Source organism: Grus americana, chromosome 6, assembly GCF_028858705.1.
Source record: "Grus americana isolate bGruAme1 chromosome 6, bGruAme1.mat, whole genome shotgun sequence".
Lineage (NCBI taxonomy): Eukaryota > Metazoa > Chordata > Aves > Gruiformes > Gruidae > Grus > Grus americana.
Genome location: NC_072857.1, coordinates 38,243,095 through 38,271,050, shown reverse-complemented (window position 1 = coordinate 38,271,050; position 27,956 = coordinate 38,243,095). Strand labels below are relative to the sequence as shown.

At 41.0% G+C, this 27,956-nt stretch overlaps 1 protein-coding gene across 6 annotated transcripts in view; it reads left to right on the top strand.

Moving 5' to 3' along the window:
* Positions 1–27,956, top strand: part of ERBB4 (erb-b2 receptor tyrosine kinase 4) — a 629,144-nt gene that overhangs the window by 417,377 nt on the left and 183,811 nt on the right. For all 6 annotated transcript variants that reach the window (XM_054830343.1, XM_054830340.1, XM_054830339.1 and 3 more), the window contains exons 4-5: positions 5,599–5,733; positions 26,245–26,310. In XM_054830343.1, the coding sequence (XP_054686318.1) occupies positions 5,599–5,733; positions 26,245–26,310 (201 nt within the window). The remainder of the gene's footprint in view (positions 1–5,598; positions 5,734–26,244; positions 26,311–27,956) is intronic.

The following is a 27,956-nucleotide window of genomic DNA, read 5'->3' as shown; positions in this document are numbered from 1 at the left end:
AGGGTGCAAGGTGAAATGGGGCCCAGTTGCCTGACACAGGCTTGCACTTCCCTCAAGGGTACAGGGTAGTTGTGGAACATGTATTATGAATCTGGTGTGCTTAATGCAAAGGGCTGGGATAATCTGCAGTGTTGGTTCCTTTTACAAAGTAACTAGTTAAATGATTTGATGTCTTAATTTTAATAAGACGCTGAAAAGGAAGAATTCAGGGTATGCATGGACAGAGGAATAATCTGAGCAGATACAAATGTCGGTTTTGAGTTGGTTTAATATGGCTGAACCTGTTCATGAGAGAGAAACTCCCTTTGGAGAGATTGCTGAAGAAAGAGTTGACCAGAGCCTTTTGTCCTTTACTGAAGTAGCTAAATGACTTGCAAGGACCCCTTGAGACCATCCTCAGTGAAAGGTAATCAAATGACTCCATTTCTATATAAGCAGCAAAACACGTAGCTAGTTTTGCAAGATTTATGCTTGGGTGGTTCAATCCAGTGTTCTTAGTTATTGAGCAGTTGGAAGTGCAGACCCACAGGCTGCACATAACACTGAATGCTTTTGATAGAAATAAAGAATATCTTGCTGTTACCATCAAGCCTTGAAACTGACTTCTAGCTAATGACCCAAATAATCTTTACTTGAAATTGTATAATTGAGATCGAAGGCTGTCTGGGGCTTCTAGCTGGTACACAGATTCCACATCCATGAGCTTTTGAGTATGGTCATTGAGCTGAAATGCAGAAGGTTAAAACTCTCATTTTCATTACCAAGCTCCCCCCATCTCCCAATACAAATGTGACATTTCAATTTTACACAGTCCAACTCTTCTTAAATCATCTGTATAAAAACTTCAGATCTTGATTGATGATGGATGAGCTATTGTCTCCTAAAGCACCCAGTTCTCATTACCCTTTAAGACATAGCTTATTAATGATGGACCTGAAGTGCTTTCCCAGTGGGTCATCAGCAATCAACTGTGCTAAGAGATCAAAAGACTTGGTTTGGCATGAAATTTCCAGGCCAAAGCCATTTTCGGATAATGCATTCAGCATCTTGGGTGAAATATGACAGTGTTTTGAGAGTGATGCAGTATCTGACAACAGATCCCCATCACCTGGGTGATGGGGGCGAAGATGCGGCACTGTCAGCATGCAAAGATGCTTCAGCTCTAATGAAGGCTGACCTTGGAAATTAAAGTATCATCAACATGCATTATGTAATGTGTATGTGCAGAGTACACACCTCTCTATGGTGTGGTGTAAAAGACAGCTGTTTCCTTAGCAGACAGTCAACTTGGTATAAGATATCTTCTGGTTTGCTTTTGAGGTGGTTACAGTGGTTTTGCCAAATGGTTTTTCCTAATTAACTCCTTCCCCTATCTCTGCCCACTTTAGAGCTAGTTCTTTTCCCTCTCACTATGCCTTCTTTGTGGCAGCTGGCTTTATAGCACCAGAGAAGAGCTTTTAATTTGCAACCTTGACTAGCAATAACCAACATATATATATAGTTATAACCAATTTTGTAACAATTTTAGAACCAGATTCTATTGCTGAATAGGTGCGTACAGCCCCCACTGCGTATCAACACACACGAGTTACTTGCACTTCAGGATACGTTGCAGAATGGGAACATGTATTGCCAGTTTAATCCACATTAGAAATTAGATAACAGACCATGAGGGATTACACTGCACACAAGAAAACGTCAGCTGAAGAAAATGCCCTTTTAACAGATGGATGAAGAACAGTTCTTTCCATCTCTGGTCTAAACAGACAACACACTTGTAGAGCTAGTGTCCCTTTGATTATTAATAGTGATTTTAAGCTTCTGGTGGCTGGTATTGCATTTTCATTGACTCCAGTCAAAGTCTTCATAATATTAGAATAGATGTTAGGAATTTAGCCCCTTTTTTGAACTTAGCAGATTAAGTATAAATTGTGTGCGATGTACCTATCTATGTTTCACGGCACTTTAAGGAAAGTGTAAGATACGTGTGTTTCGTGGTTGCCAGACACCTGTATGTTTCCATTTCTCCTGTTAGTATTTTAAGTATTGTATGGTAGGTTACCAAAGTTAGGTGGTAATGGTTCTGCTTCATCACTGGGCTAATGGAAGCAAGAAAATAGCAGATATAACGGGCAATACATTTCTGATTTAGCTTCCTGAATAAATAACCATTTAAGAGAATTGTAATAATATGCAGATATAAGTTCCCCATGATCATTTGGCAGCAATAAGCAAAATAATGACAGAAGTCAGTGGCGACTGCTCTTGCTGATTTATTTTCATATAACTTTGGTTACAGAATTTTACTGCTTTTAAGCCAGTAAAGTAGTTCTAATAAGGAAGATGATAAGGTTTTGCATTCACTTCAGAATCAAGTGGCAAAAGACTTTGGAGTTACTCCTTTGCTCAGAGCACAGGCTGCAGCCCTGGTGCCAAAATGGGAAATCATGATACACTTTAAATGTGGCCATCAGTACCTTACAGGAAGGCATCCAAAATTGTCTGACACCTTTAGGAACTCTTTTCCCAATGAAAGCCAATGGGACTTGTGCTTCAACATCCCCTTTTTTATCTCTGTGTCCCTGAGCAGCGTAGAAGTCCAAGTTTGTTGCCAGCACGGCACGGTACGTATTTCAGGTACTAGTTGATAGAGCCGAGTTCTGCCTCCTGTCCCAGGCAGCAGTGGTGTACTTAGACTAACAATTTTCCTATGTCACAAAAAACTCTTTTAAAAGACAAAAATACTCTTCCCAAAATGGTATTTAAAATACGTTCCACTGTGAGCAGTGCTTTTTAGTGCTTCTTTGGCAGGAACTAGCTTCTTTCTTCACAGTAGAAATCACAAAATTCACCAGGGGACTTGTCATTCTCTTTCCTGCTCCAGCCTTAGGAAGAGTTCAACAAAGAGGCACCTCAGGTGTTGCATGCAGGAAAAGAAAGCTCTTTTTGCCTGGCTTCCTTTGCTAGCTCGTCTGCATAGGCAGAGATGCCTGCCTTTCTCCTCCTGTTTATTGTTTAACTTTATCTCTCACTTTCAGTGCTGTAAATTAAAATGAGATGATGACTTTATGATGATGAGTTCATTATACAGTAACTCTATTGTATATTGATTACATTTGTGCTTCATTTGCTTAACATGTAACAGGGTGTCTTAGGTCTTTCCAGGCATTGTTCTTGCTAAGAGAGGGCAGAGAAGTGCAAAATGCATTTGGGTTTGTTAAGTCAGTGAAGCCAATGCATCTGTGCCGATTTACACGTGCCGAGGACTCGGCATAAAGAAAAGTAGGATGACAGGTTGGAATGGGAAGGTAGAAAGGGAATGAGTCTGGATCCCACAAAGCAGGAAGAGTCAAGCACAAGTACTTTAAAGATTGCACTAAACTTTGAATTCTGGGTTATTTAATATCTGAGACAGCCTATCTTTGATATTATTGCACAGGTTTATTAGCGCCTCACTGCATGAATAGATTTGTAAACTTTAATCCTGTCACCTGTGAAAAATGGTACAGTGCAGGGCAAATAAAGACACTGCATCATGTTTTTGGGGAAGGGCAGCAAGTACAACGCTTATTATTCAGTGATGAGGGAAGTCAGAGCATTTTCCACATTGGCTTTTAGTAAATCACAGGGAAAGCTGTCAGCTTTCCTCACAGTACAGAGGGGACACTTTCTGGTTACTTTTATGCTGAAAAAAAAAGTCTTTCTCCAGAAATTGAAACTATTAGAATTACTTTTAGAGTGAGGTGCTGCCTGCTATACAAGAATGCATCAAAGTTCCTAGCAGAAAAGAAAATTTGATAGGTATTGTCATGAGTGAATGCTCTAAAAACCAGAAATTATGCCAGTGGCAGATGTTTAGCTGTGCCAACTGACAGTGACACTATTCGGAATCGTGTGTAAGTGTTTAAGAAGCTATGAATGTAGATTTTACAGTTTTTCATGGCTTTTTAGATGTTGCTTTTAATCAAAATTTAGGCCATAGTGGATTATGTAGTTCTGTATAGCTGGGACAACACAGAGAAATCATCACTAATCATGTTTTCAAGTGTTCTTCTAAGTCCCTCTTTTTCGCCAGAACAGAATTGCTAGCAGATGCTGTATGGGTTTTTTTCAGGGATTATAAGAATAGCATACAGACAGATCATTGCCCTATCTCTCATCTGGACTCTTTTCTGTATAAGATTATTATTATTATTGTTTTCATTTTTAAGTCCCTTTTCAATGAAAAGCCAAGCTTTTAAACCAGAGGTTTCCAAGAAATAGATAATAATACTCTGAACCGATTAATATGGTGGAAGGATGTATTTACAGATGATCCTTTATTTAATACGTTCTTTGCTTGGGGGCTACCTCCTCTACATGCTGTGGCCTGTAAACCCTGATATTTAAAAAAGGAAAAAAAAAAAAAGCAGTAATTCCTTCCTTGTGGTTTGTCAACATTAGCATTCCCACTACAGCTTTTAAAGTTTTTTTTTGGGAGATGAGGACTATCAGATGACCTTAACCATTGCTAGCATAGTTGAGATTTAATGTGTCTGTGAGAAGTGTGACACTCCTGGCTGTATAGCACCACTTAATGTCATTCTAAGGTGCCATTAGTAACTAACCTTCAACATTTCTTTGCTGAGGCTTGAATCTCTGACACTAAGTGGTGCAGGAGGTTTTAGCTGCATACCTCCTGTTAACTTTAATGAAAGTCACATGGATTGTCCTTTGCTTTAGAAATACGAGAGCCAGGTTAAGAAGAGAAATTGTGAATTTGAACAAGAGTTTAGAGGGTAAAAAAAAAAAAAAAAGTTATTGCTCCAGAGAAAAATCTGGTGCTACAACCAACAACTGTAAGATCATTTTCGTGTTGAGATTTAACAAATCAAGTCTTTCGAGATAGGGGAACAAGCCAATTTTTTTTAAACTAACTGATAGAAGCATGAACATTTAACAAAACAAAACAAACTTTTATCTGCTCAGAAACCATTTCCCTTTGACACAAAGCTTCCAGCAAGGCATGTCAGTGGTGTCTTTGGAACGTAATATTTGAGATTTGGATCATAGATCCATTGAATATTTGAGTATTTTGGATCATGGTATTACAGCAGCACAGTCTGCTCAGAAAACATGCTTTTCCAGACATTGTGATGACTGGACCCTTCTCATGTACTGTGGGCTCAGAAAATTCCTACCCCAGCGGAGCACGTTACTTCATTGTATGTTTTAAGCATTCATACGTGTTAATGAAATACAGCATAGTGTGGCTGATCGCATGTGTTTTTCAAGTCAGTGAAATCTCGAAGGTTATTTTACCCACAAATAGCAGTACTGTTCCATTCTTGATTACGCTGGAACAACAGGTAAAGCCAGTAACTCATCTAGCAACTCTGTGACTGTATTAATCAGGTTTCTTCTGCATATAAATAAATGGTTCCTGTTTACAAATACTGTAAGCTACTTGCCCTCCAGTTTTCAGAGTATTAAGTGAGATTACAGTGAGAATTTTTTGCATTTAAATTTCATGCCCTCTCCAGTACACAAAGCAGCAATAGATTTAATCAGTTGAATGTCTAAAGTCTTACAAGTATGTTCTCTTGTTCTTTTATGCAGAAATACTGAATGGAGGGGTGTATGTTGGCCAGAACAAATTTCTTTGCTTCGCAGACACCATTCATTGGCAGGATATCGTGCGTAACCCCTGGGCCTCCAATTTCACTTTGGTTCCAACGAATGGCAGCTCAGGATGTAAGTACCAGTTTTATTCTCAGCCTTGTCATCCACTCAGCATGAAACAGTATAAATGTGACCACAAGTTTTCCCCGATCCTCTGTTACAGAGAATTGTATTTGTAAATTCTCCCCTTACACTGCATTCTTCAAAGTTTGTACACTGCTTGTAGGAACACTTATTCTAATCTTAAAAACACTTTGTCTGTAGAGAATATTTCTGAATACCATACATTTTCTGAATTTTCTCTCATCTGTTTTCTCTCTTCTGTGTATTCTTTTTTCTATTTATTGTTAAAGCCACTGTGTGCTGCCATGGAAGCACAGACGTTATTGTTTGCTTTGCATTTGTTCCTGCTGCTCAGTCTAGTCCTTGAGTCACAATGGTCTGTCCTATGGCATCATAGTTAGCTGCTGGAGTAATTATGGTACAAGCTCATGGATATTCTGATGTTAGATGAAAAATGAAGCTCAAAGAAATAGTTATTCTGTTGTCTTGTGTGTATCTGTGAAGAAAGAGAATTTGCAGAGGATGGGTGCTCTTCACAATATAGCCAATATTTTTCTGGTTTTAATATGTTCTCTCTATTGTAATGCTCTCGGTTTCAAACTTGGAGTATCTATGTCCTTTGATTAATTTGTCAAGCCAGTTTTTTACCCAACAAAGCATACACCCATCCAAGCCACGAGCAGACAGTTTCTCCAGGAGAATGCTGCGGGAAATGGTGTCAAAGGCTTTCTAAAGTCTAGGTAGACAAGATCCACAGCCTTTCCCTCATCCACTGAGCAGGTCACCTTGTCATAGATGGAGAACAGGTTAGTCAAGCAGGACCTGCCTTTCATAAACCCATGCTGACTGGGCCTGATCACCTGGTTGTCCTGCACGTGCTGTGTGATGGCACTCCAGAGGATCCGCTCCATAACCTTCCCTGGCACTGAGGTCAGACTGACAGGCCTGTAGTTCCCTGGATCCTCCTTCTGGCTCTTCTTGTAGATGGGCAACACATTTGCTAACCTCCAGTCAACTGGGACCTCCCTGGTTAGCCAGGATTGCTGATAAATGATGGAAAGTGGCTTGGTGAGCACTTCTGCGAGCTCATTTCTCTATTTTCCTTCCCTAGAGTTACTCACCTTCAGTAGTATTTTGATGATTCTTGCAACAATGATGAATTGTAGTGAATGGAAGTGACAGTGATACAAAGTGTTTAGGTAAAATATTCCATAATATAGTAAAGTGCATTCACAATGAATATCATGCTATTAAACAGTACCCTCAGGATGTATCAACATTGAAATTCAGGTATAGGCTGGGAAGAAATTTGTATATCTGATGTCATGACTGACACCGCAGCAGACATATTGTTCTGAGCATTCCAGATATAGGGACATTCTGGATTGCTTACCATATCCCAAGGTGTCCCTCAAGGATATATAAATGACTGATTGCCTCTTCAGCTTCCACTATAGCCAAGAAGCAACTTCAGTTCTTCAGTTGCATGTTAGGAATTCAGAAAAAAAAGTCTCTGAGTAAAGATCATTTGATGAGTCCCCATAATTTCTAAGCAGCAACTTGTTTCCAAATGCTTTGTGATATAATAGGTTTTCTATAAGGCTGGCTTGCTTCTGTATGTCTCACCTGCTACCCTCAAAACCAGAGCACAGCTACTTGAGATACAGCTTCCTCTGGGAGCCTGGCAAACTCTACTGCTCCTCAGTCTTCCAACTCAGGAGCCGAGTCCCGTCTCTTCTGCCTTCTGGCTGGAAACCTGACATAGTTGTAATGCAGCCAGCTATCTTATTTGCATACTTTAAAAACCTCATCACTGGTGATGATCAGTTCTAAGCAGAACTGATAAAACCTTTGAAGGTTAGGGAATGCCTGTACCATTTTACGAGTCATTACTTCAACAAGAAAAAGACTTGGTTGTTACTCTGTTTTGTTCTGTTATTGGGTTTTCTTTTAAGCTTTGCCAGTCCTTCAAGACAAATGCTTCTGTAACACCAAGGTAATAAGCTCTTTTAAAAAAGCAGCCAACATCAGTACTATCTTTTTGAGCTGATGAAAGTTTTACTGGTGACTCCAGAAGAATCGGAACAAGATCAGTGCTGAGTACTTTTGGAATCACATCCTGAAAGTAATAAAGGCAAATATTAGCTCCCATAGCAAGATGAAAGAATGTATGTACCTAAGTCCAGTTTTCTTAAAGAATTTTTTCATTCCTTTTGAGTTGTTTTGAAACATAGGGAAGGAACAATTTGTGCTTTGCTGTTTGTGCTTGATAAACCTGATAAACAGCATTGTTTCAATGATGATTGAGGGCTATGTAATAAGGTAGCTTCATTAAGATAACCACCCAAATTTTACTTTATTTTTCCTTACTTGGGATGGAGCAGAGCCCAGTTGGACTGTATTTAATTTAATAAACATAAGCCTCCTTCTCCAAGAAACTGGATTCCATCTCAATACTATTCATAAGTCCTGTAAATTTTGGTTAAATTAGCTAATCCAAACCATTTCTGTCTTAACAACTTACATAGGTGAAAATCTAAACCCCATTATATAGAAAGCCAACAATGGCTAAAATGGTTTAACAAAGGTGTTAAGGCTTTGGGAAACAAAGAATTCAGATACAGAAATCACCATTTAAAATAGCCCAAAATTAAATAGCTGTCCACGTGTGCGTGCATGTATTACCCACGCACACGCATAGGTGTATATCTATATAAAGCCTTCAAATGAAATCACTCAAATGTGGAACCTTATTACTACCTGTCAAGCGGTAGGAGAAAGGGAATGTGCTACACTGGTAGTTTATGAAAGAATTAAGACAAGCTATTTGTACTGGTGCAGAAAGGACTTGGAGAAATGAACATTGAATTATAACTGTAGAATGGAAATCAGTATAGAGTATCATTAAATAGGTATATGCTTCTCAAATTTGGCTCACATGTCACTTTTCATAACCTGCTAGGCGGTGTGGGTGCTTGCTGGGCCCAGCGTTGCTATTTTTCCACTGCTGCAAATGATGCTTAGTGCATTACAAGGTCTTTGGTACTTGTCCACATAGACTGTGATTCATGCTTTTTTGGATCTAGCATGTATATGTATTTACTGTTTATTTTACACGACTGCATTAAATTGCCTGAAGTCTCAGGTGCCTCCTATCAAATGCAAATCTTGTCTAGCTCCATTGGAACTGAATAAGTACACGTTGCTTGGCATTACTGAGAATATCCTAAGTGCAGGAGATGTCAAGGAAAGCCCTCTGGGACTTTCCACGTCAAAATATCTTGAAAAGAATGAGTGGGTTTTACTGCTTATCTAAAAGCCTTTACAGGAGAGGGCGAAGGTCTGTCAGAGAGGCTGCATTAATCTGGGAATGTAAACCAACCAAACCTTCTGTGTCAAGCTCAACAAAGTCCATGCTATTAGTAAGTTAGGAAAGTCTGTGTAAATGTGTGATCACGTAAGACCTGGGTAGATGCATCAGCCTGTGTGCCATGTTTAGCCGAGACTGGCAGGACTGGAGGGCAGCTTACGCCCCAGGAATTGTTAGGGCTGTTTCACTGTGACCCCCCTCAGTAGCGCTCCCTGGCAGAGAATATTTCAGGGACAAAAGGCTGCAAACTGCCGTGAGCGTCAGAATCAGATGTCATTCCAGCAGGTCCTAAAGCCTAAACCACAGTTCGGTGTTTTGGCATCGCTAGTGTTGTTTCCAGCTGTCGGTAGCAGACATAAAATCTTCCCCAAGGTGTCTATATGTCCGAAAGGACAAGGGCCCACCTTCAGAGAAGAGCCCAACATACAACACTTGCCGGGTTTTTGCCAATGCCAGAGTGGACTCCAGCAGGTTGATATAAATGCGCTGTTTTACTGGGAGCACCTGTGTGTAGCGTGTGTGTGCTCTCAGGGCTCAGCCGCGCTCCTTGTTCGTCTTCCCCGGTGAGGGAGCTGACACTGCGAGCTGCCGGTGCGGCTCTCTTCCCCAGCCAGACAGAAGAGCTGAAAATGGTCCCACTTCAGGGATAATTTCACTTGCAACCCTCCCTGCTGCTCCAAGGCAATCAGCAGAGGAGGAAGACAAAAGGGCGGAGTGAATTGAAGATGCTTTGAAATAAAATCAGTCCCCTGCCTCTGTGCTTGTTTCATACCTTGGATCTGCCAACTCTGGCAATCCCCTTCATTTACATCACTGCTAGACAGAAGAGAATATGGCCAGTGAACTCTGGGAATAAAGCTTTTCTGATTCCCTTCTTTGTGGGCTTTCATTGTCACAGCAGTGTTAAGAAGCCAGTTGAAAAGGCCGTGGCGTCTTAAACACTATGATAGAAGTACTGCAGACATATGAATCCTAAGTGCTGCTTCTCCTTTTTTTCTTCTTCTTTAGCCTGAAATGCATTTTACCCATTGCTTCATGTTCTGATCAAATGCATGCAGAAAAGCTCATGTTAGAGGCCTTTGAATTACACGGTCTTACTGTTAAGATGAATACAGCCAGTGGCTGCCGGTGCAGAGCTCAGCGTGTACTGCTGAAATGTAATAAACAAATGTTGTACCAGGGACCACGCGTACTTCAACTCTCCAAGGACAGATACCTCTGTGCCTGGCATTTTGACTTGTACTCTGAAATAATACTAGTCTTTACTATTTGCAGGGCCTTCCCATATTGGTATCTTGTAGCTGAAGCTTTTAAAATTAATTGTAATTTGAAAGCAGCCTTCTCTTTCATTTACCCAAGACTAGCGCTATCGGCCTGGGGTTTTTAAGCTGGGAACCTTGCAGCGGGAATCTCAAAAGTGCTTAACTGTCTAAGGAACAACATTTTCCCTATGAGTATATGTTACTGAGTTTGTTTATGCAATGCAGTGCTGAAAATCTGTTTTCTCTCCTTCCAAAAATAAGCCATGCATTCAAGCATTAGCCAAGCATTCTAAAGCCACGCTTTGCAAAAGCCTATTCCCCTGTTACCACATCCACTTGTTGGATTTAGTCCCTTAACTGAAGAGCTGGAGCTCTGCTCTTCGGAGCTAGAAACCCAAGGTGCAGTTCCCAGCGATGGTGCAAGAAATAAAGCAGGAAATAAGGTTTAGACTTCTTGCCTAAAATGACTCTAGATTGGTAGACAGGTAGACAACTCCTCTCTGACCAGCTTTAGGGAAAGTGCAGTGACAACTCAGGTGCTTTGGTCAGTGTCCTCAGTGTCCTCGATGTCCTCCTTGATTTGGTAGTTAGCGGGAACTGGACTCACCATTGTGCCACGTGAGCTCTTTTGCGGGATTTGACAACAACTCTAGTATTAAATCAGAATTTTCAGTGGGGCTGTACTTGGAGATTTTGTTTCACAGAAAAGCCTGAAGGGTTGGAATTATTGCATTGAGGTCACTTGCGTAGCTAATAGCACAGGTTCAAATAAATTAATAATGCATTTAAAAATACTGAAACTATATGGATGCATGTTTATGATGGAGCTGGTAACTGGGTAATAAAGATTTAAAAATTACGTTCCATTTTCAAGTTAAAAAAAAATAATGCTGCTTTTCAAGAAATTATTCAAGAAAAATGCATGTTGGCACATGCCCAGAATTGTGAAAACTGAACTCTATGAAAATTAAGCCCATTTTAAAGTATTGTCCTGAACTGGAATTTCTGCTCAGACTCTGAGGTGCAGTGAGATCTGTGAAAAGATTTCCATTGGCTTGATCTGGCTTTTCGACTGAGCCCCTGTTAGCTGTGAAAAAAGGTGGAATTTTTGGCAATATATTTTTTCAAGCAGAACAACTTCTGTTACTTGCTATTCATAACATAGTACTGTCATTGCTTTGCATCTAATTGCACCTGGTAATGTAAAAACACCCAGTTTCTGAGCTGTGCAGAAGTACTTCTACATTGTTACGTGATGCATAGGAAGAAAACCCTTGGTCTTTAGCTGTGTACCTGTGATTCAATAAATCCCATGATGTATTCAAGGGAAACATTGCTTTAAAATGTTTTCCCTCTTTTTTACCTATTGATTCATAGATTTCTTCAAGGACAAAAAAGCCTTGAAACATCATTAGCTCTGATTTCCTGTATGCGGAGGCCCTGAAGTATCATCCGCTTGCCTGGCGTTGAGCTCAGTAACTTTCCTAACCACGGCATAACTTCCAACCTGGCTTTGAATTTCAGAAGCAGCCCTGGCCCCGGCAGGTCTGGAGCTCCCGAAGCCACTGGATGGGTGAGTGCAGGGCTCCGGTCCTCTGTACACTCTCCTGGCGCTGGTCTGAAGCTTTGCAGAAGTGCAACGATCCCTCCAGAAGCTGGTTACTTCCCTAGTATTAAGAGAAGTGATCCTACCTGCCTTTATTTCTAATTTGAACACAGTTTTAAATTGCAGATGTTGTTGCACCTTACGCCTTCTCCAGCTAGCTCAAAGAGCTCTCTTGTAGCCAGCATTTTTTCCCTGCAGAAATGGTGTGTACCATGTAATCACCTCACCTCTTGATCTTTTTTTCATAAGCTAAACAGATAGAGGGTCTCACGTCTCTCACAGTGAGGATGTTCTTTCCAGCCCCAGAATAATTTTAGCTGGTCATCAGTGTAAAATGTCAGTATTTTTCAATGTGCTTTTAGAAGGCAGAAACCGTATCAGTTTTATTACTGATTTAACCAAAATACTGTAAAAGTAAAAACTGCATCCTTTGTGTTTCAGCTTCACATGAGGAACCTGGTATTTAGGCACTTCTGATACCTGTGTGTTTTAGAGACTCCCTGTTTTCCAGAAAATGTAGCCCACATGCCTTATTCCAAAATATGCAATCTTATGTTTGGCTGTATAAAAGACATTTGGTGGGAGGGACAACAGCTTACACCCCAGCCTGGCTCACTCTCTAATACTGGCTGCTCTTCACTGTAATTTGCTGGGATTTCAGTCTTCCTGTCATCTGGATGTTTTATTGCCTGGGATTTTTTAATAATTTCTAAACCTTTGGCTGGAATAGTAAAAAGCATCAGTCCTGTGACAATCTCTGGGAACCACACCCCAATTGTATTATAATTGCTCATTTATAGCTACTTTTGGAGAGCCCCCAATTAGCTGGCTCTTAATGCATTTTTCATGTGTTTTATTAATATTGAAACATGGAGACAAATCTAAATGTTTACCATTTAGCCAGTGCTTTGCATTTTAATTAAAGGAACAGAAAATGGACTAGCCAGCTGCATAGTTGCTTATGAAGTCAGCTCTCTGTTGTCCTGGTGAGGACAATCCAGGCTGTGATTGACCTTACCTGGGTGCAGACATGTTTGGCAGCATTATAGCTCAGTCTGACATACTTATCTCTGTATGGTATGTATTTGGTTGACATGAGTCAGTGCTGGCTCCATAGTCTTTTCCTTTTTTTCTTCATTTTCTCTGTTACACTGTCTTTGTGAGTTGCTTTATTTAGGTTAAGCTGCTATCCCATCAGCCCTGATAACTCGGAGTTTGCTGGGCTATATTCTACTTCCACATGCTAGCAAAAGGAGTAATGGGTTTCTAAAAAGATACTTCTTTAAAATATTGCAGAAATGGGAAAAAATTGATAGAAACTTAGTTTAGTAGAAATGTCTCTTTATATCAGACTAGTTTAAGGTGAAAAGCTCCTTACTTTTTTTTTAAAATTGGTATAGGAGAAAATGTAGATACATGTACATCCCTTTCAGCATACACAGTACGTTCTTGTAGTGTGTTTCACAAAAAGCATGTGTTGATACTTGCATGGGATTTTGTATAAGTGATAAGCTTTGTTCTCCTTTGGGTGTTAACAATCCGTGTTTGGAGTTACTGGCAAGGGACGTAGGTGGATTTGTGTACGGCCATTTGTTGCAGCTACAGAATGAGGTCTGACGGGTAGCCAGCCCATTGATTTAATGTTCAGTAGTGGCCTTGTAATTCTTCACAGAGCACAGTAACTCATTTTTTGTACCAGTAGTTGCAATATTAGAAAAGGATCATTTTTACACATAGTGACTTATCTGAAAATTTATACTTGGGTCAAACCACTGGATATTTAATTCTGAAGTAACTGTGATAGTTATGAAAAATAGGCGTTCCTCAGATCCTTGCAATCTCTCCCAAAAGTCCCAACCTTCCACCAGTTCTCAGTTACGCTGTGTCTAAATTGTATAAAATGCTACACATATGCACACCAGTGTTTCTACTGGTCCATCCAAAACAGATTCTTGCGCAGGACCAGTCCTGCTACCATCAGTGAGCCACGCTGGCGAAATGGGGAGTCTCGGATCAGAGTGGGAGGGAGGATGGAGTCCTTTCCCTCGGGTGTCAAAATGTCATCGGGTAGTAAAGATTCAGGAGAGCTGAACACAGTGTAGATACAAGGAAAGCTTTTCTTTAGAGCAGTGGATGCTCCTGTAAAAGGAGACAATTACGTGTAAATAATGAATATGTGTAAATTGTACCAAGACACAGGTGAGAGAACCACATCTTGTCCAGTTACTCCTGCAAGATATTTTGCGCTTTTTCAAAGCACAAGGATTTTGCTTTACAGAAGGCCTGAGTAACAGCAGTGTATTTATGTACGCTTAAAGCCAACTTTCAGAATAGCTAGTGTATCATTTCTGGTGTACATCTAAATTGGAAACTACCTATGGAGAAAATAGCATTCCAGAAAGTATACACTGAAGACATTTGTTATTGCAGAGTTTGTTAAATTACAACCTTTCATTGAGGTTATTACTTGAAGTTCAATTAACATTTTAAATGTATGTTTGGAGACTAGCAAACAGGGCCTCCGCAGACAGGTGGTCTCCATACAGAATATGTTTCCTGCCGCCGGTGTCACCGTGGCAAAGCCAGGAGGAGAAGCTGTTCTTTTTGATAAAAAAGCCACAAATAACAAACCATTTTGTGAAAGCTCCTTCTGTGTGGAACACACTCCAAGGGCTAGCAGCATTGTGTTTTAGCAGCAGTTGCAGTGTCATGGATATCTCAGTTGGAAAGAAATTTTTTATCAGAGCTGAATATAGATAGGCAGAAAATCTATCTGCCTTTTGTCCAGCATACATGGAGCTTGCTTTTCCTAAAGTTAAGAAATCTCTAGTCAGGACAGAATTTATTTATTTACGTGGATTTGAGAGATAAATATAGTAACAGAAAAAATTGATTTTAAAGAATGTTTTTTGCCAAGCATATGTAACTGAAGTTGGAGGAATACATGAAATCTAGTGATATAATGAACTTGTTTTGCATTAGCATGGCAAGCTGAACTGCTTGAAGTTGCCTGTAATGTTTTTCTTCAACCCAGAACAGTGTATTTTGAATAAAGGGAATCAGTTTAGTTTCCTAATAAATACCTTCAGCCAGCATTTTCAGAAGGGATTTGTCAATTGGCAAATGCCCTTGAAACAGATTTGAAAGGCAGGCAGACGTGGCATTTAGTGGAAATACGACGCCTCTAACAGTTGAGTTCACTGAATAAAAAGTAACAAACACAAGTATACCTAGCTAATACGAATAAATAATGCCATGAGGGACAGAACTCCTTAGGCTGCCAGAGCCTAATCCAGGGATCTAGCAAGGGAACTGCTACAAAGCCAGTAAAGACTCCATCGTTAGGAGTTGTGGACACAGAAAGGAGGGCACTGAGGAAGCCAGCATTAACAGTTTGTGAAGAACCTCTGACTTGAGCATCTCTTTGCAGTGAAAAAGATATTTAAAAAACCAAACAAACAAAAGCCAACAACAGCAACAAAAACCCCCCCAACCCCAAAACCAACCCCAAAACCAACCCCCTCCCTGCAAAGCGTTGGCCTGTATTACTGAGTATGTCCCTCCCTTCCTATAGCAGTTCCAGAGTGAAAGTCGCCCACCAAGTGGAACAGTTTACCATGCTGATATATAAAAGTATTACAAAGTGGTACTAGTTCTGCGGCTATGGAATTTAAGTAGTGCTCCACATAGTAGTGTGTGGCAACTGTTGGTAAATGCTTATCTTCTAATGGCAACCTGTGTGTGTATAATGTATTACTGTATACCACCTGTTTATAAGCAGATTGGCGTTTAAGCAGTATATTGCATGAGGGAGAAACTTTCAGTTTAAATAAAAGCATCCCTTTCCATTATAAGCAGCTTGCTTTTATCACAAACACCAGTGTTTCTTAAAAGTAGGAAATAAACCCCAAATACTCCGAATATTTAAAATAGTCTGATTGAATGGTAATTGCCAGATTTGTAGTGAGTGGGTGGGTGGGTGGGTGGAACTGGTGTTTCACAGCAAGCTCCAGCTGCTCTAGCTAGTTGCCTTTGAAGAGCTGCTTAGGGAAAGAGGAAGAAAAGACTATAAAATAAGCTGCTTAATTGCATCTACTGGTTCTTGAAGCTGCTGTGTGCCTCCCACCCTTTGGAAGTTGTCAGATATGGAAGATGCACGTCCTAGGCGCCAGCTCAGAGTGGGCTTGGTTGGTGCTGCTGCACAGGGCATGAGGGTAAGTGTATCATTCGGTGGCAGTGGATGGGTGCAATGTTGGGACTAGCCAGCCAGCATCATGATGGGCTTCTCCCAACAGACTATTCTGTTGCTTGCATAAAACACAAACCCACTCCAAGCCATTATTCCTGTCATATCTGCATTTTCTTAAGGATTTTGTTACGCATACCTGTTTTGGCAGAAATTCTCAGAACTGTTACTAAAGTTCCTGTCCTGCTTTTGTGGACAGCCTGGCTAAAGAGCTCTGGCCACTGGTCTGCTCAAACCCAGGGCTGTTTTGGGGGGCGTCTCTCTGATCCCTGCACACCTCCTGAAGGAATGAGGACAGTGCTGTGGCTTCAAATGAAGCTGAGTGACTAGAAGGGAAATTTCTGTCTGCTAAGCAATGGACAAGGTGTAGGAAGTAGCAAAGCAAAAAAGAAGAGTGTATTTTATGCTCCTGTAATCCCTTGTAATTTCTGTCCCTGTGCGTAGGATCTCCACATTCGTATCTCCTTGGGTTAGTATTCAGATGAGTTTTCACATCTCAAAATCTTCTTTCTGGTCCTCTTGTAGGAACTTGTAATTTACTTTCACAAACTCATAAAAGCCATCATCAGTGAAGTGTTCTGGCATAGGGGAAATGTTGGGAAAATTTGCAGAGTAAGGTACTTAGTCCAGGGTTTTCAAGTGGTTTTATCCAAATTGCCACATATAAAAACAACTTCATACCAAATTCATTGTATTACGCCTACATGATAGTCACAGAATGTCCACAGCATCACCTCTGTGCAGATCTCTGATAGCTGAAGATTATCCAGGAAATTGCAGTCTGAAATTTGTTTGTATGATTATTTTCATTGAGTATTTGTATATAGCAAACACTGAATCTAAATATCAGGGTATATGCCTAAGCATTGTTTTCCAACAGAGAAAGGGCTTCTGTTGTCCAACTGTTGTTTTGTAATAATCAGTTTTGTTTTGGATACCCAGAGATACATTTTGAATAAGCAATTACACTTGAATAAGCATATTATGATATTTATCCAAAGTTTGTCTAAAACTGTACTTCAGATTTCATGGGAATGGGGAGTTCCTTTCTAGTATTTCCATCTAATTGAGTCAAAAGTTGATTAAAACATTAGCACACCTAACTACACCCAGCCAGACTCTAGGAATATTACATGGCATCCAAAAAAGTAAAATGAATTTTAAAAGCCACTTCAATTTTGACTTCTCATTTCCTTTCTTTGAGGTTATTACTTTGTTTAAAAAATGAAAACTGTATGCCCCTTTGTTCGAACTTTATTACTGCTTTGGCAGCATTACAGGAACATTATTACAGGACGTTATTTTGACTTATGCGGTATTGACTGAGTTGATCTGTTTGAGGGGTGGAGGAGTTGGTATTAAACAAGCACAAGAACACCCCGAGCTTTGGCACTTACTTTTCAGTGTGTCTTTGAGTTTGTCGAGAAACTTCTTTGAAAATCTCCTGTAAGAGTGCAGAGGTTTCTCACCCAGTGTTACACATTGTGTCCAAAAGAGAAACTCGTATCGGCATCTTTCAGTTCTCAGCCAAGATTACACATCAGGCAGTATGTCTGCTGGTGCACCTAAGGATAGATATCTGGCTTAAGATTTATTACAGGCATTGATATGGGTGCACATCCGGTTGATGTTTTCAGTAGGAGTTGCTGCTGCTTGGGTAGTTTGTGGTTTTGAATTTCATGTGTTGTCACACCACAAACAGAAGCACCCGTTGCTGTGAGCCAGAATAAAAAGCACCCGGGCTGACAGCTAATGGGCAGTATCCTAGGGCAAGGAAGAGTGAGGGTGTTGTAGTGTTACGCATCGCAATGGCTGCTAGTTAGATTTGAAACTCATGCACTTACGGACACCCCCCGTGTAGGGGAGGGAGCCCATTAGAATAGTACCTGCCAGGAGCAAACCAGGGGGAAATGCTGAAATTAATATTAAGGCATGGACGATGTTGGCTTTTTATGGTCTCTGCTGGGAATCTGCACTGCCTTCCCCTCACAGACCTGTCTTCTGTTCACACTCAAATGTCCTCAATAAGAAGGATTTTTCTCCCCTGTTATGAAATACATTAGCAGCTTAGGAGTTCCCCAGGATGTGGAGGAGCAGGGTTCGGTTTCCTACCTTGCATCTGAAGGCATTCAGATCTATACCTCCTATCTCCCACCTCCCAGTGGAAACTGCACCAGGTCGGTCTGAGTAGGGGTCTTTTCTATTCCTTCTGTTGAAATGCTGAGTATTAAGTAATCTTCAGGTAAGACAAAGAAATAGTCCTAGGGGCATGGACTGATACTTAGATGTACCCATTCTCCAGAAATCATAACCACTGAGCTGTGGGGCAAGAACCCAAGAACCATTGCATGCTGTGTCCAGCTCTCCCTTCAGGGCCAGTGAGCTTCCCGTGTTATTGAGAGAGCTGTCATTCAGAGGGATGGCTGCCTCCTCTGTGCTCTCCCCTTCCAGAGGGCAGCCTGTAGGCTGTTTCCTGGGTTGCTGTCCTGGGAGACGAGACTCTTCATCATAGTAAGCAAAGGAGAAAGTGGGATGCATAACCCCACATCCTAGATGAGTGTGAACATCTACAGATGATGGCACATCACCATCGAGTCATACAGCCTTACCAGTGCTGTCTGTTCCTTCCGCACAGAGGAAAGGGAAAATAAGAGCTACACCTGTATTTTGAAGGGGTCTGGGGTGGTTGTCATCTGTGTGCTTTGAGGATGGTCCATATGAGGGAGGATGTTACATTTTGACCCCAGTGTAGACCCCTGTTAGACAAGAACCAAGCTGCTTTGCTGTTCAGGAACAGAGATCCTGCTGCAAGTGTGAGAGGATGGGCAGTTATCTGTAGCTTACTGGAGGGGAATGTATTTTTTTAAACAATAACGATTACAAGGAAAGATTTCTGAGGGCTTGTTGTTCTTGATGAGCCTGCCAAGCAGCAGGTATGACTTGACCTATCCTTTTACCCTTCCAGCTGTGTCTCCCCATTTGCTCAGGATCCCTCTGTGTGTGTGTGTGTGTGTGTTTTCAGAGAGGCATTTGATGCTGATTGGAACTAATTCACCACCACAGTGGGGGGAATTCACTTACATTGCTCTGCGCTAACAGCTATAAGCAGTGATAATTAATAGCTCCTAATTGCTTAATCAGTGTAAAGTTTTAGACTATGTCATATGTGAAGGTTTTTATTTTGTGTGGATGACTAAACCCCCAATTAATGCATCGAATCCTACAGCCTTACCAGTGCTGTCTGTTCCAGGCAGAGAAAAATAACCAGTGTCTTCATTACCCCCCTCAGTTCCCTTTCTGTAGTCGTTACTGTGGCCCGAAGACATTTTTCTGTAGCAGCTGAAGTAACGTTACAGTGAGCTTCCTATCAGCTCAGAGCTGTCAGCGATAGATATGAATCCACCGGCATGAGCCTGTTTGGTGCTGCTGACATGCTCTTCTTGACTTTTCATTTATTCCTTTACCTCTGGTGGCCAATCTCTCTTAAAATCAAAACTGTCTGCCACCAGCGTATCTGGCGATACTCTGCAATTTCGCAGTTCTCAATGGATCTCTGGTCCCTGTGCACACGCGAGGGTTGTCGCCATCCCACATTACTCAAGCAAATGTGTCCCCCTTTGATACTCAGTTTTTGTTTTCTTCGGTGCTGGTTCAGTTTTATCTCTGTCCTCTCTCCTCGTTCTCCATCACACTGTCCCCGTATCTCTCTCCATGCCTGTCTTTCAGGGCATATCTCTTGGATTGTTTTCATTTCCCAGACCTATTTCCCATGCCAGTTTCTTTTCCGCTGCCTTTGCCTGAGCCCCTCTCCATTTGTGTGCATCTCTCTTCTTATCTACTGAGGAAGATGAGGGGAAGATAGAGGATTGAATAGCAGCGTTGGAAGTCCCTACTGGAAGCGATCATTAGAGGGAGTTTGCTTTCACCGTTATTGAGCCCCAGAGGTCCCCATACGCCGGATGCACGCACCTGGCAGTTGAGGGATGGGTGCTAGAAAACTTTGACTTACGGATGGTGGTAGTGTCCACAAAAGGTGCTGAGCTTTTCCACAGTGTAAGTTCATCATTGATGGACACTACGCAAGTTTTCGCTGTAAAGGGATCCCGTTAACATTTGTGCAAGGTACCTCTGTTGGGCATGGAGACTTCAGGGTAGAAGCAACAATACAGATACGAGACAGAAAGGTCAGCTGAAGTGCTGCCATTTACCACACTAACAGTAACAATATCAGTGCAGGTACAGCTTGTTAAAGAAAAGTCTGAATGTAATGGGACTAATCCCATGTTGGAAAACTATTTGGTGATAAATCCTAAGGTGAAGTCATCTGACATTAGTGAAAGCAACATAGTTTGATAGCACTAGAGGAATTGACCCTTAGATTTCTGTATCCCATAACACTTTTACAGAGAGGAAGAGAAAATGGGCACTATATATTTCTATAAGACACTTTCTTCTTTTACAGAAAGTTTTACTTTCTCTTGCAACATGTGTCTCTCCTGCCATAAAGACAGGAAATCCTGAAAAGTGTGAGACTCTGTTAGGTAATTAACTTTCAAATCAATAGAAGAGATCTGAAGGCTAGCACAGGGCTGGTAGAAAATGCAAAATGATTTTTACTTAACAAAGAAGTGTGAATGAGTGAATGTGACAATAGGAATAGTCAGACAAGGACACGGAAAGCATTACAGCCTGATAAAGGCAGAACAATCCATCACAACAATAGTATCTCTAATTCTCGTTAATACTGTGCTGCGGTGTTTGAATTATATTTTGATTTTGTTATCTCTTCATACATAAAACTATGGAGTTTTAGCTGCCTAGAAAAACAACGCGCAAGGTATTTAAACCTTCTGTCCCGTCTAAGCAATGGAAAGAAGAAACTGGGACTCCTACCACAGAGTATACCTGGAACTTCGTGGCCCTTAGAGCTAGTTACGTCTAGAAACATCTATACGGCATCTCTAGTGTTTTTGCAGGAGTGAATTATTAGGTGAAGGATGAGTTTATAAGTAGCTTACAGAAGCTAATAAATGATTTATAGGTGTTTTGATAGTTAATCAATTATTTCAGACTGTTAGGTAAGGAAAGAGGCTGCTTATAACCATGGCTTGTAACCATCAAAGCCACTTTATTTTGGCTGCGTTTATTCACACTTCAGTATCAGTGTGTTGCAGATATGCTAACATTTATTAATGGTTTATTAACCTGATAGAAACCATCTGTAAATGCAAGCTTTGTGCAAAGTGAGACCATTTCTTCTCTTATTTCTGCTTTCCCTCTCCTACTGAGAGAGGTCTGCTTGAGGCAGCTGGCATAGATGATGGGGGAGAAGCAGTGTTTCTTCTCTGTACTACACTGAGCTTAGAGCTAAGAGGAGGACTTCATTTTTCTTGTCTTGTCAGTAACTTAATCCTTTGTGGTTTTACTGTTCCTGAAATAATAAAGTCAGTCTGGAGTCAAAGGAAAGCCTTCTCAATTCTCAGGAAAGCACAAGGATGAAGTAACCTTGGTCTTTCCCAAGCTAGTGAGCAAATGTTTTCTGCCGGTGACTTTCCCCAGCTGGGAGAGCAGAAGTATCTCCTGGAAATAAAACTCTATCCTGGAAGTTACAACAATGATACTCTGCACCAGAGTCCTTAATGAAGATCTGTTGTAGTATTGGCTAAGGGAAGACGAGTCCAGGAGACGAGCCATTGGTTTTCTGCATGGAATTTGCCAAAGCAAAATTAATTCTCATGTTCCAGTGGGAATCTGCCCTTTCTAAACTTAGATTCCATCACAAACCCTGTAAAAATTATGCAAGCCTCCTTTTAACTCCTTCCCTCCTCCTCTGCAATCTAATGAATAAAATGTCATCGTGTATATAAAACAATGCTGCTATTCAGGAGCAGAAATGTACTCAATCATCACATCTGTAATGAGGCAGAAGACTTTTCTAGGTTCTTCCTCACCATATCTCATTTAGAAAAGAGAAAAAAAACCACAACGTTTTCTTATGTGCCTTCACTAATGTGCAATAATTTAGTGAAAGCGCAAGGTAGCCCTTACAAGGTAGAGCCCAGTAGATTTTTTTTTTTTTTTTGGCCAAATTGTAGCTAATTCTTGAATCACTGTTTGATTGTAATAAGAACATATATGATGAGTTGTTACAGATGGGCTTTTTTCTCCTCTTGGGAAGTTTGGGGTGTCTCACTGCTTCTTGCCACCAGGACTTCAGGACACTCAGCATCTTTTGATGTCAAGGACCAGTGGAGGAAATCCTGGGAAGGAGTTCTACTTCTTTACTCTCTGCTGCATCAAAACAAAAGGACGAACACTTCTGCGGGTTCATGGTTTCCCATTTCTTCATTAGTTGTTTCTTTTAGCCCTTACTGCTGCATGTTGGCGGGTTTTGGAATATTTTAGACACAAGGCATAACAGGAATAATTTATTTTATGCCCAGAATTGTTTGATAATTTTTTCTCAAATCTATTGGTTCACTACGATCTAAAAATCCTAAGAAATATATACAGAAAGATCTGTAAGAAGCAGTATAATTATTTCAAGGACCTCGTCAGTCTTGGGGCCAATAGATTTATTATTGTTTAAGCCTGGCGTACAGATCTAATCGTGAGACCTGTTCCTCAGCTCACATGAATGCTCCTTATGCTCCTGGCCACTTACGTTGACTTCCATGGGACTATTTTTGTGTTAGATTTACAGACCTGATCTTTAATGGGTAGCAATCTGTCCTTATTACAGTGGGGAAAAACAGGTGAAATACTGAGTTAGATAAGGGCAGAATCTGAACCAGTTCATACTGAGAGCAAAGAAAGTTATTATTCTTTTTAAACAAACAAACCAATGTAGATGCGCTATTTAGAGGGAGTTTGTTTTTTAATTCTCAGTATATTTGACCTTCAAAAGGACATGCAACAATGCAATTCAGAGGTGTGCTGCCTACAAGCTCAGCTCCTTGTTGTGTCTGTGCAGCTGAGAAAAGTGAAAACAATGAAGCAGATACTTTGAGTTCCCAATGAGAAGAAAGAAAACTGGCAGCCTTTTCTTGCTATATTGTTAAATATCTCTATTTAAATGCAAATGATCATCTGACACTGCCAAAGTCATGTACCATGAAGCAGGCGTGCAAGTTAAAATTTTTTTAAAAATTATTTTTGAAGATGCTGGATCACTTTTATTTCCAGGAGGAGTAGAGTTGGCTGAATACGTTTCTGGTTGTGTACCGAGGGTCAGCTCAGCACCTAGGAGCTTCAAATATGAAGATTTTTATTTTAAATGTAGCTTTTGCAGAAGCGCGGGCAGCCTCTCTAGTTTAGAGATCACTTGGAGGGGTGCTTGAAGTTTCTTCTGAGTTATCTCACTGCACGTACTGCAGTGGAAAGCCCAATGCATACAGTATGTTTTGGAAGGGGGTAGAATCCAGGGACAGAAAGAGGAAGAAACAGCCAAGCTGATGCCTTGCTCTGCCCCAGGAATATGTGGTTACAAGTGATCCGTGCAGTGCTTTATACTGCACCTAGCTGCAAGACTTCTGGCTTTCTCCCTAAACTCCAGACCCCTTATGCTAGACAGGCATGAGATTTGACTGCAAGGAAGGATCGGGCATAAAAGAGTCTTGCAAGAGGAGGCTGTGTTGTCCTTGGGTTGTGGTTCCTCCCTAACTGCCCCCAGGAGGGATGCTCCTGCTCAGATGAGGACCAAGCAAAGCAAGTGGTGGAAGGGTTATCTGAATGAGCATCTGGGGCCCTACCCTTCCTTCCTTCCCACTTTTGTTGGTCAGTGATAGCCAGTTTACAAAACCCACTTCCTGGGGATCATTTTTATTCAGTTGGTTGAGCACCAAAGCCAACAAACAAACTTAATTCTACTGAGTCTCCTCTGTTAAAATTCTTCCCTTAATTTGCTGTTAACCTCACCTTCTTTTTAAACTTCCATTCTTATCAATATGGATGTATTTGCTTTCTGCACAGGGTTCCAGTAGTCTCTTAATAATCATAATAATCGTTATTACTGATTAAAGTTGCATTATTCATGCCAGATGGAGTCCCCTCCCTGTCAGCCAGAATGAGTTTGCATTATGTAGTTATAGTACATTTGTGATCTAAATAAACAGATGGCAGAACATGACAGCAAATTATGTGCTGGTGATGTCAGCAACAACGCTTCCCAAGTATAATTGCTTTAAATGAACATGAATGCAGCAAGGAACTGGTAGTTTTAACAAGGTAGTTGGCATACAGTGTGGTAATTACCATACAACATCATCAATAGCACCATGAATGCTGTGCGAGTGCTGAGGGAAGAACGCTAGCTTTGAAGAAGTAGTGACAGAAAGTCCGACTTTACACAACTATCACAGCGGGTTCACTCAACTGCGTAACATCTCGTAGGTATAAACACATTGCTAGCAGAAGAGCAGTGTTTTCTTTTGGCGCGATCCAACCTTAGCTGACACATTTTGCACTTTCTCCAACGCTATCTCCCATCAGGGCATGTGGGAAATATTTGGTTTAGTGTAATGGAGCAGCGTTAACAGCAGCTGCTGTTAACGCAGGATTGAAAGGTAAGCTTCTGGATCAGGTTCAAAGGAGAAATTCACTTAATAGATTCTCAGCAGTATTCAGTGATGAATAAAAGTTTAATCAAAGACGAGGTTTAGTTCCTGTGGTCAAACGAGCAGCAGTAAGGATTGTGCGTAGTCTTTAACAGTGCTTATGTTGGGTTTCTCAGTTCATCCCTTCAGGTCTGGCTCAGTGTAAAGGGCTTGGCTGCCTACACCTCAGGCACCGCCACACCTGGGTTTTTAGGAGCTGGGGAGTGGGGTGCAGTAAGACAGGCTCTCTGTGCATGCTCCGGGAGCATCCAGAATTCAGGAGGGAGAAGCACTAAGAGCAGGAGTGTGACTAAGCTCTGGCGGAATGAGGTCTCCATTTGCTCGCAGTCAGAACTGGCGTGGGACTGTCCGAGTGCTTTCTCAGGTAACGTAAGATGCAGCCAGAGGAGAACGTGCCAGTCCTTCTGCCTGCTTTCCATTTCCTTGCACAGTGGTCAGCATTTAGCCATGAACTGGAAGATATGAACTCAACTCCCTCTTCAGTCTAAGCAGGTTTCAGTTGCTAATAACTAGGTAGTTTATAACAGTTTATCAAAGCTACCATTGCTAGCTCTTCCTCCTCCCTCTGTATTTTACAATGAAAGCACCTACAGTTCCTTTTCTCTTGAGGGACTAAACCTGTCAGCATGTGGAAGGATGATGTAGGGCATCACCTCTAGGTTCCGAAGAGGTTCTTTCAGAAGCACAACCGCAGGCAACTAGAGAATCAGCAGTCAGAAATGAAAAAGTCCCGTGAGCTTAGCTGTTGCTGGAGTTAAGTGGTTGTACCAGGGCACATTTCCTTTACCATGATATCATAGAATCATAGAATAGTTTGGGTTGGAAGGGACCTCAAAGCCCATCTAGTTCCAACCCCCCTGCTGCGGGCAGGGACACCCTCCACTAGACCACGTTGCATCAAAGCCTCATATTGGACATGAAGACTATGCAAGCTTTTGGGGGTGGGGGTTGGATTTAATCAAAGGCACTAAGCGTGTCGCCCCATTGTTCAGATGACATTGAACGTGAGAGAAAGAGAGAGAGATCCTCTCTAGCACAGCCATCCCTTCTGTGGAGGAATGAGTGGGTCTTACACAGGGCATAGAGAACAATAGTAATAGCACTGGGTGATGAAATTTTTCCTCAGTCCTCCAGACTTGTTCATCTTTCTTTGTTTTAAAATGTCCAAGTCATTATACATAGCAGAAAGGTATTTAGGGTATAAAGCACTTAAATAAGTACCTATATTTCATATATATATTTGACACCAATTTTGGCTATTTATCTGGGCTTTTTTTACAGGCACTGTTTCAACCTTGGTAAGGCATAAAAATTCCTCCAAAGACAAGATGGACCCTCCTCTTCAGCAGTTGCTGGATGTGGAAGAAATGAAATGAAAGGATGCCACATTTCTAATCTCTCTCTTTCTGTCTGCCCTGCAGGTGGTCGATGCCACAAATCCTGCACAGGCCGGTGCTGGGGACCCACAGAGAATCACTGCCAGACCTGTAAGTACTCTGAGAAACAAAGAACTGAAAAATGATGTAACAAGGATCCTACTTTTTTTTAATTGTGAAGGAATACTATAAATTCTGGGTTTAGTATAATTCTAAAATATGTCAAGGTTTTTTCCATATGTTTTTACGAACAGATGATTTGGGTTTTTTCCCACCCTTGTGAATTTATGTTTTTCTTTCCTCCCATGTGTTTTCTAAAAATGCTTAAGCTAACTTGAATTTTCTTTTCGCTTCTTGGTGGCAACATGGAGTGTGGCTCCTAAGAATATTAATGGTTATTTTGGAATACACTGAAATGAATACTCTAGGAATAGAAAAAACTACAAGGCAAATTTGGAGCTCTTTAGTGACAGCCTGATGCTGCAAAGTTCCTAATGCCAAAATACTCTGTTAATTTCAGTGGGAGCCTGGGAATATTAGTTATCTTGCAGAATTGTTCTCTTTATAATAACTCAGAATGTATTTGAGTTGTACTGAAAGTCAGAATAATGGGGGTTTTGTGAAGGAAGTAGTAAGTGAAGGATTGTTCACAATGTCTGTCTGTCCTCTTGAATTTAGAGAGCATTAAAATGAATAAAAAAGAACTATATTGAGAGAGTTTCTTCCTTGTGTGCTTTCACATCCTTCAGATAGGCACTAAAGAGCTAGAAGTGCAGTCACAATATTAGCAAATATAAAAGAGGAGAAAATTGAGAGCTGTCTTTTCCTACAAGCTTTTTTCTTTTTTTCTTCCTTACGGGAATAGAGCTATCCTTTACACTTCTGCTCTTTGAAATTTAGGAGAGTGGAAATTGGTTGTGTTTACTGGAGTCACTCTTCCTAGGAAATGAAATGGTTGCTGATATCTGCCCAAGAGAGCAGTGCTCTAGCTTGCGCTTGCTTCCTTGGCTGAGTTGTAGATAGGAGGAAGGGATTGTGACAAATTAACTGTTATCAAGCAAGCACACCAACTAACTCTCTGAATTGTTGATAGCCCAATGTCATCTCCCTTTTTTGTTGGAAATATTAGGAACAGTGCAACTATGACTTTTTTTATTTTTTGACTACTCAGAGCAAGAGATAAGAGGAAATTAGAAGTGGCAGACAGCTTGACATGAACATTTTACAAGTAAGCATGAGCAGGAAATCCAAGCTGACCTCCTGTCCATGGCAAAGCGAGGGGCACAGGCGATGGAGCTGCGTGCCTGCAGAGGCTCTGCCACCCTGCCGGGCGCTGCTTTTCGTTCAGGAGCATCAGCTGATGTTGCTGGCAAAGCTGATGACAGAGTTACAGCTCTGCTAAAGTTAACATGTTCTTATACTACTGTTCCATATTGAGCTTTATCTGTGGGTGTGATTAAAAAGGCTTTAGGACAGGTGGTAGGAGAAACTGCATAATGAACCAGGTACAGTGATGCTAAGCAGATTCTTCTTTATCTGAATCAAGCTAGTACAATCCTCTTCCTTTGCTGGCAGTCTTTATGAAAGCCCCGAAGAAGTCAGTGCTCAGAAAGCTTCCTTACATCAAGGTTATGTGCTGAAGTAGACCGTGAAAAGGGACTTAAACACAAGCTGACCAAATTATTTTATATCACGGTTAGGTTAGAATTAATTAATGCTGGTTCTTTTTCTGTTCTAATGAGAGGCCTGTTTGTCTA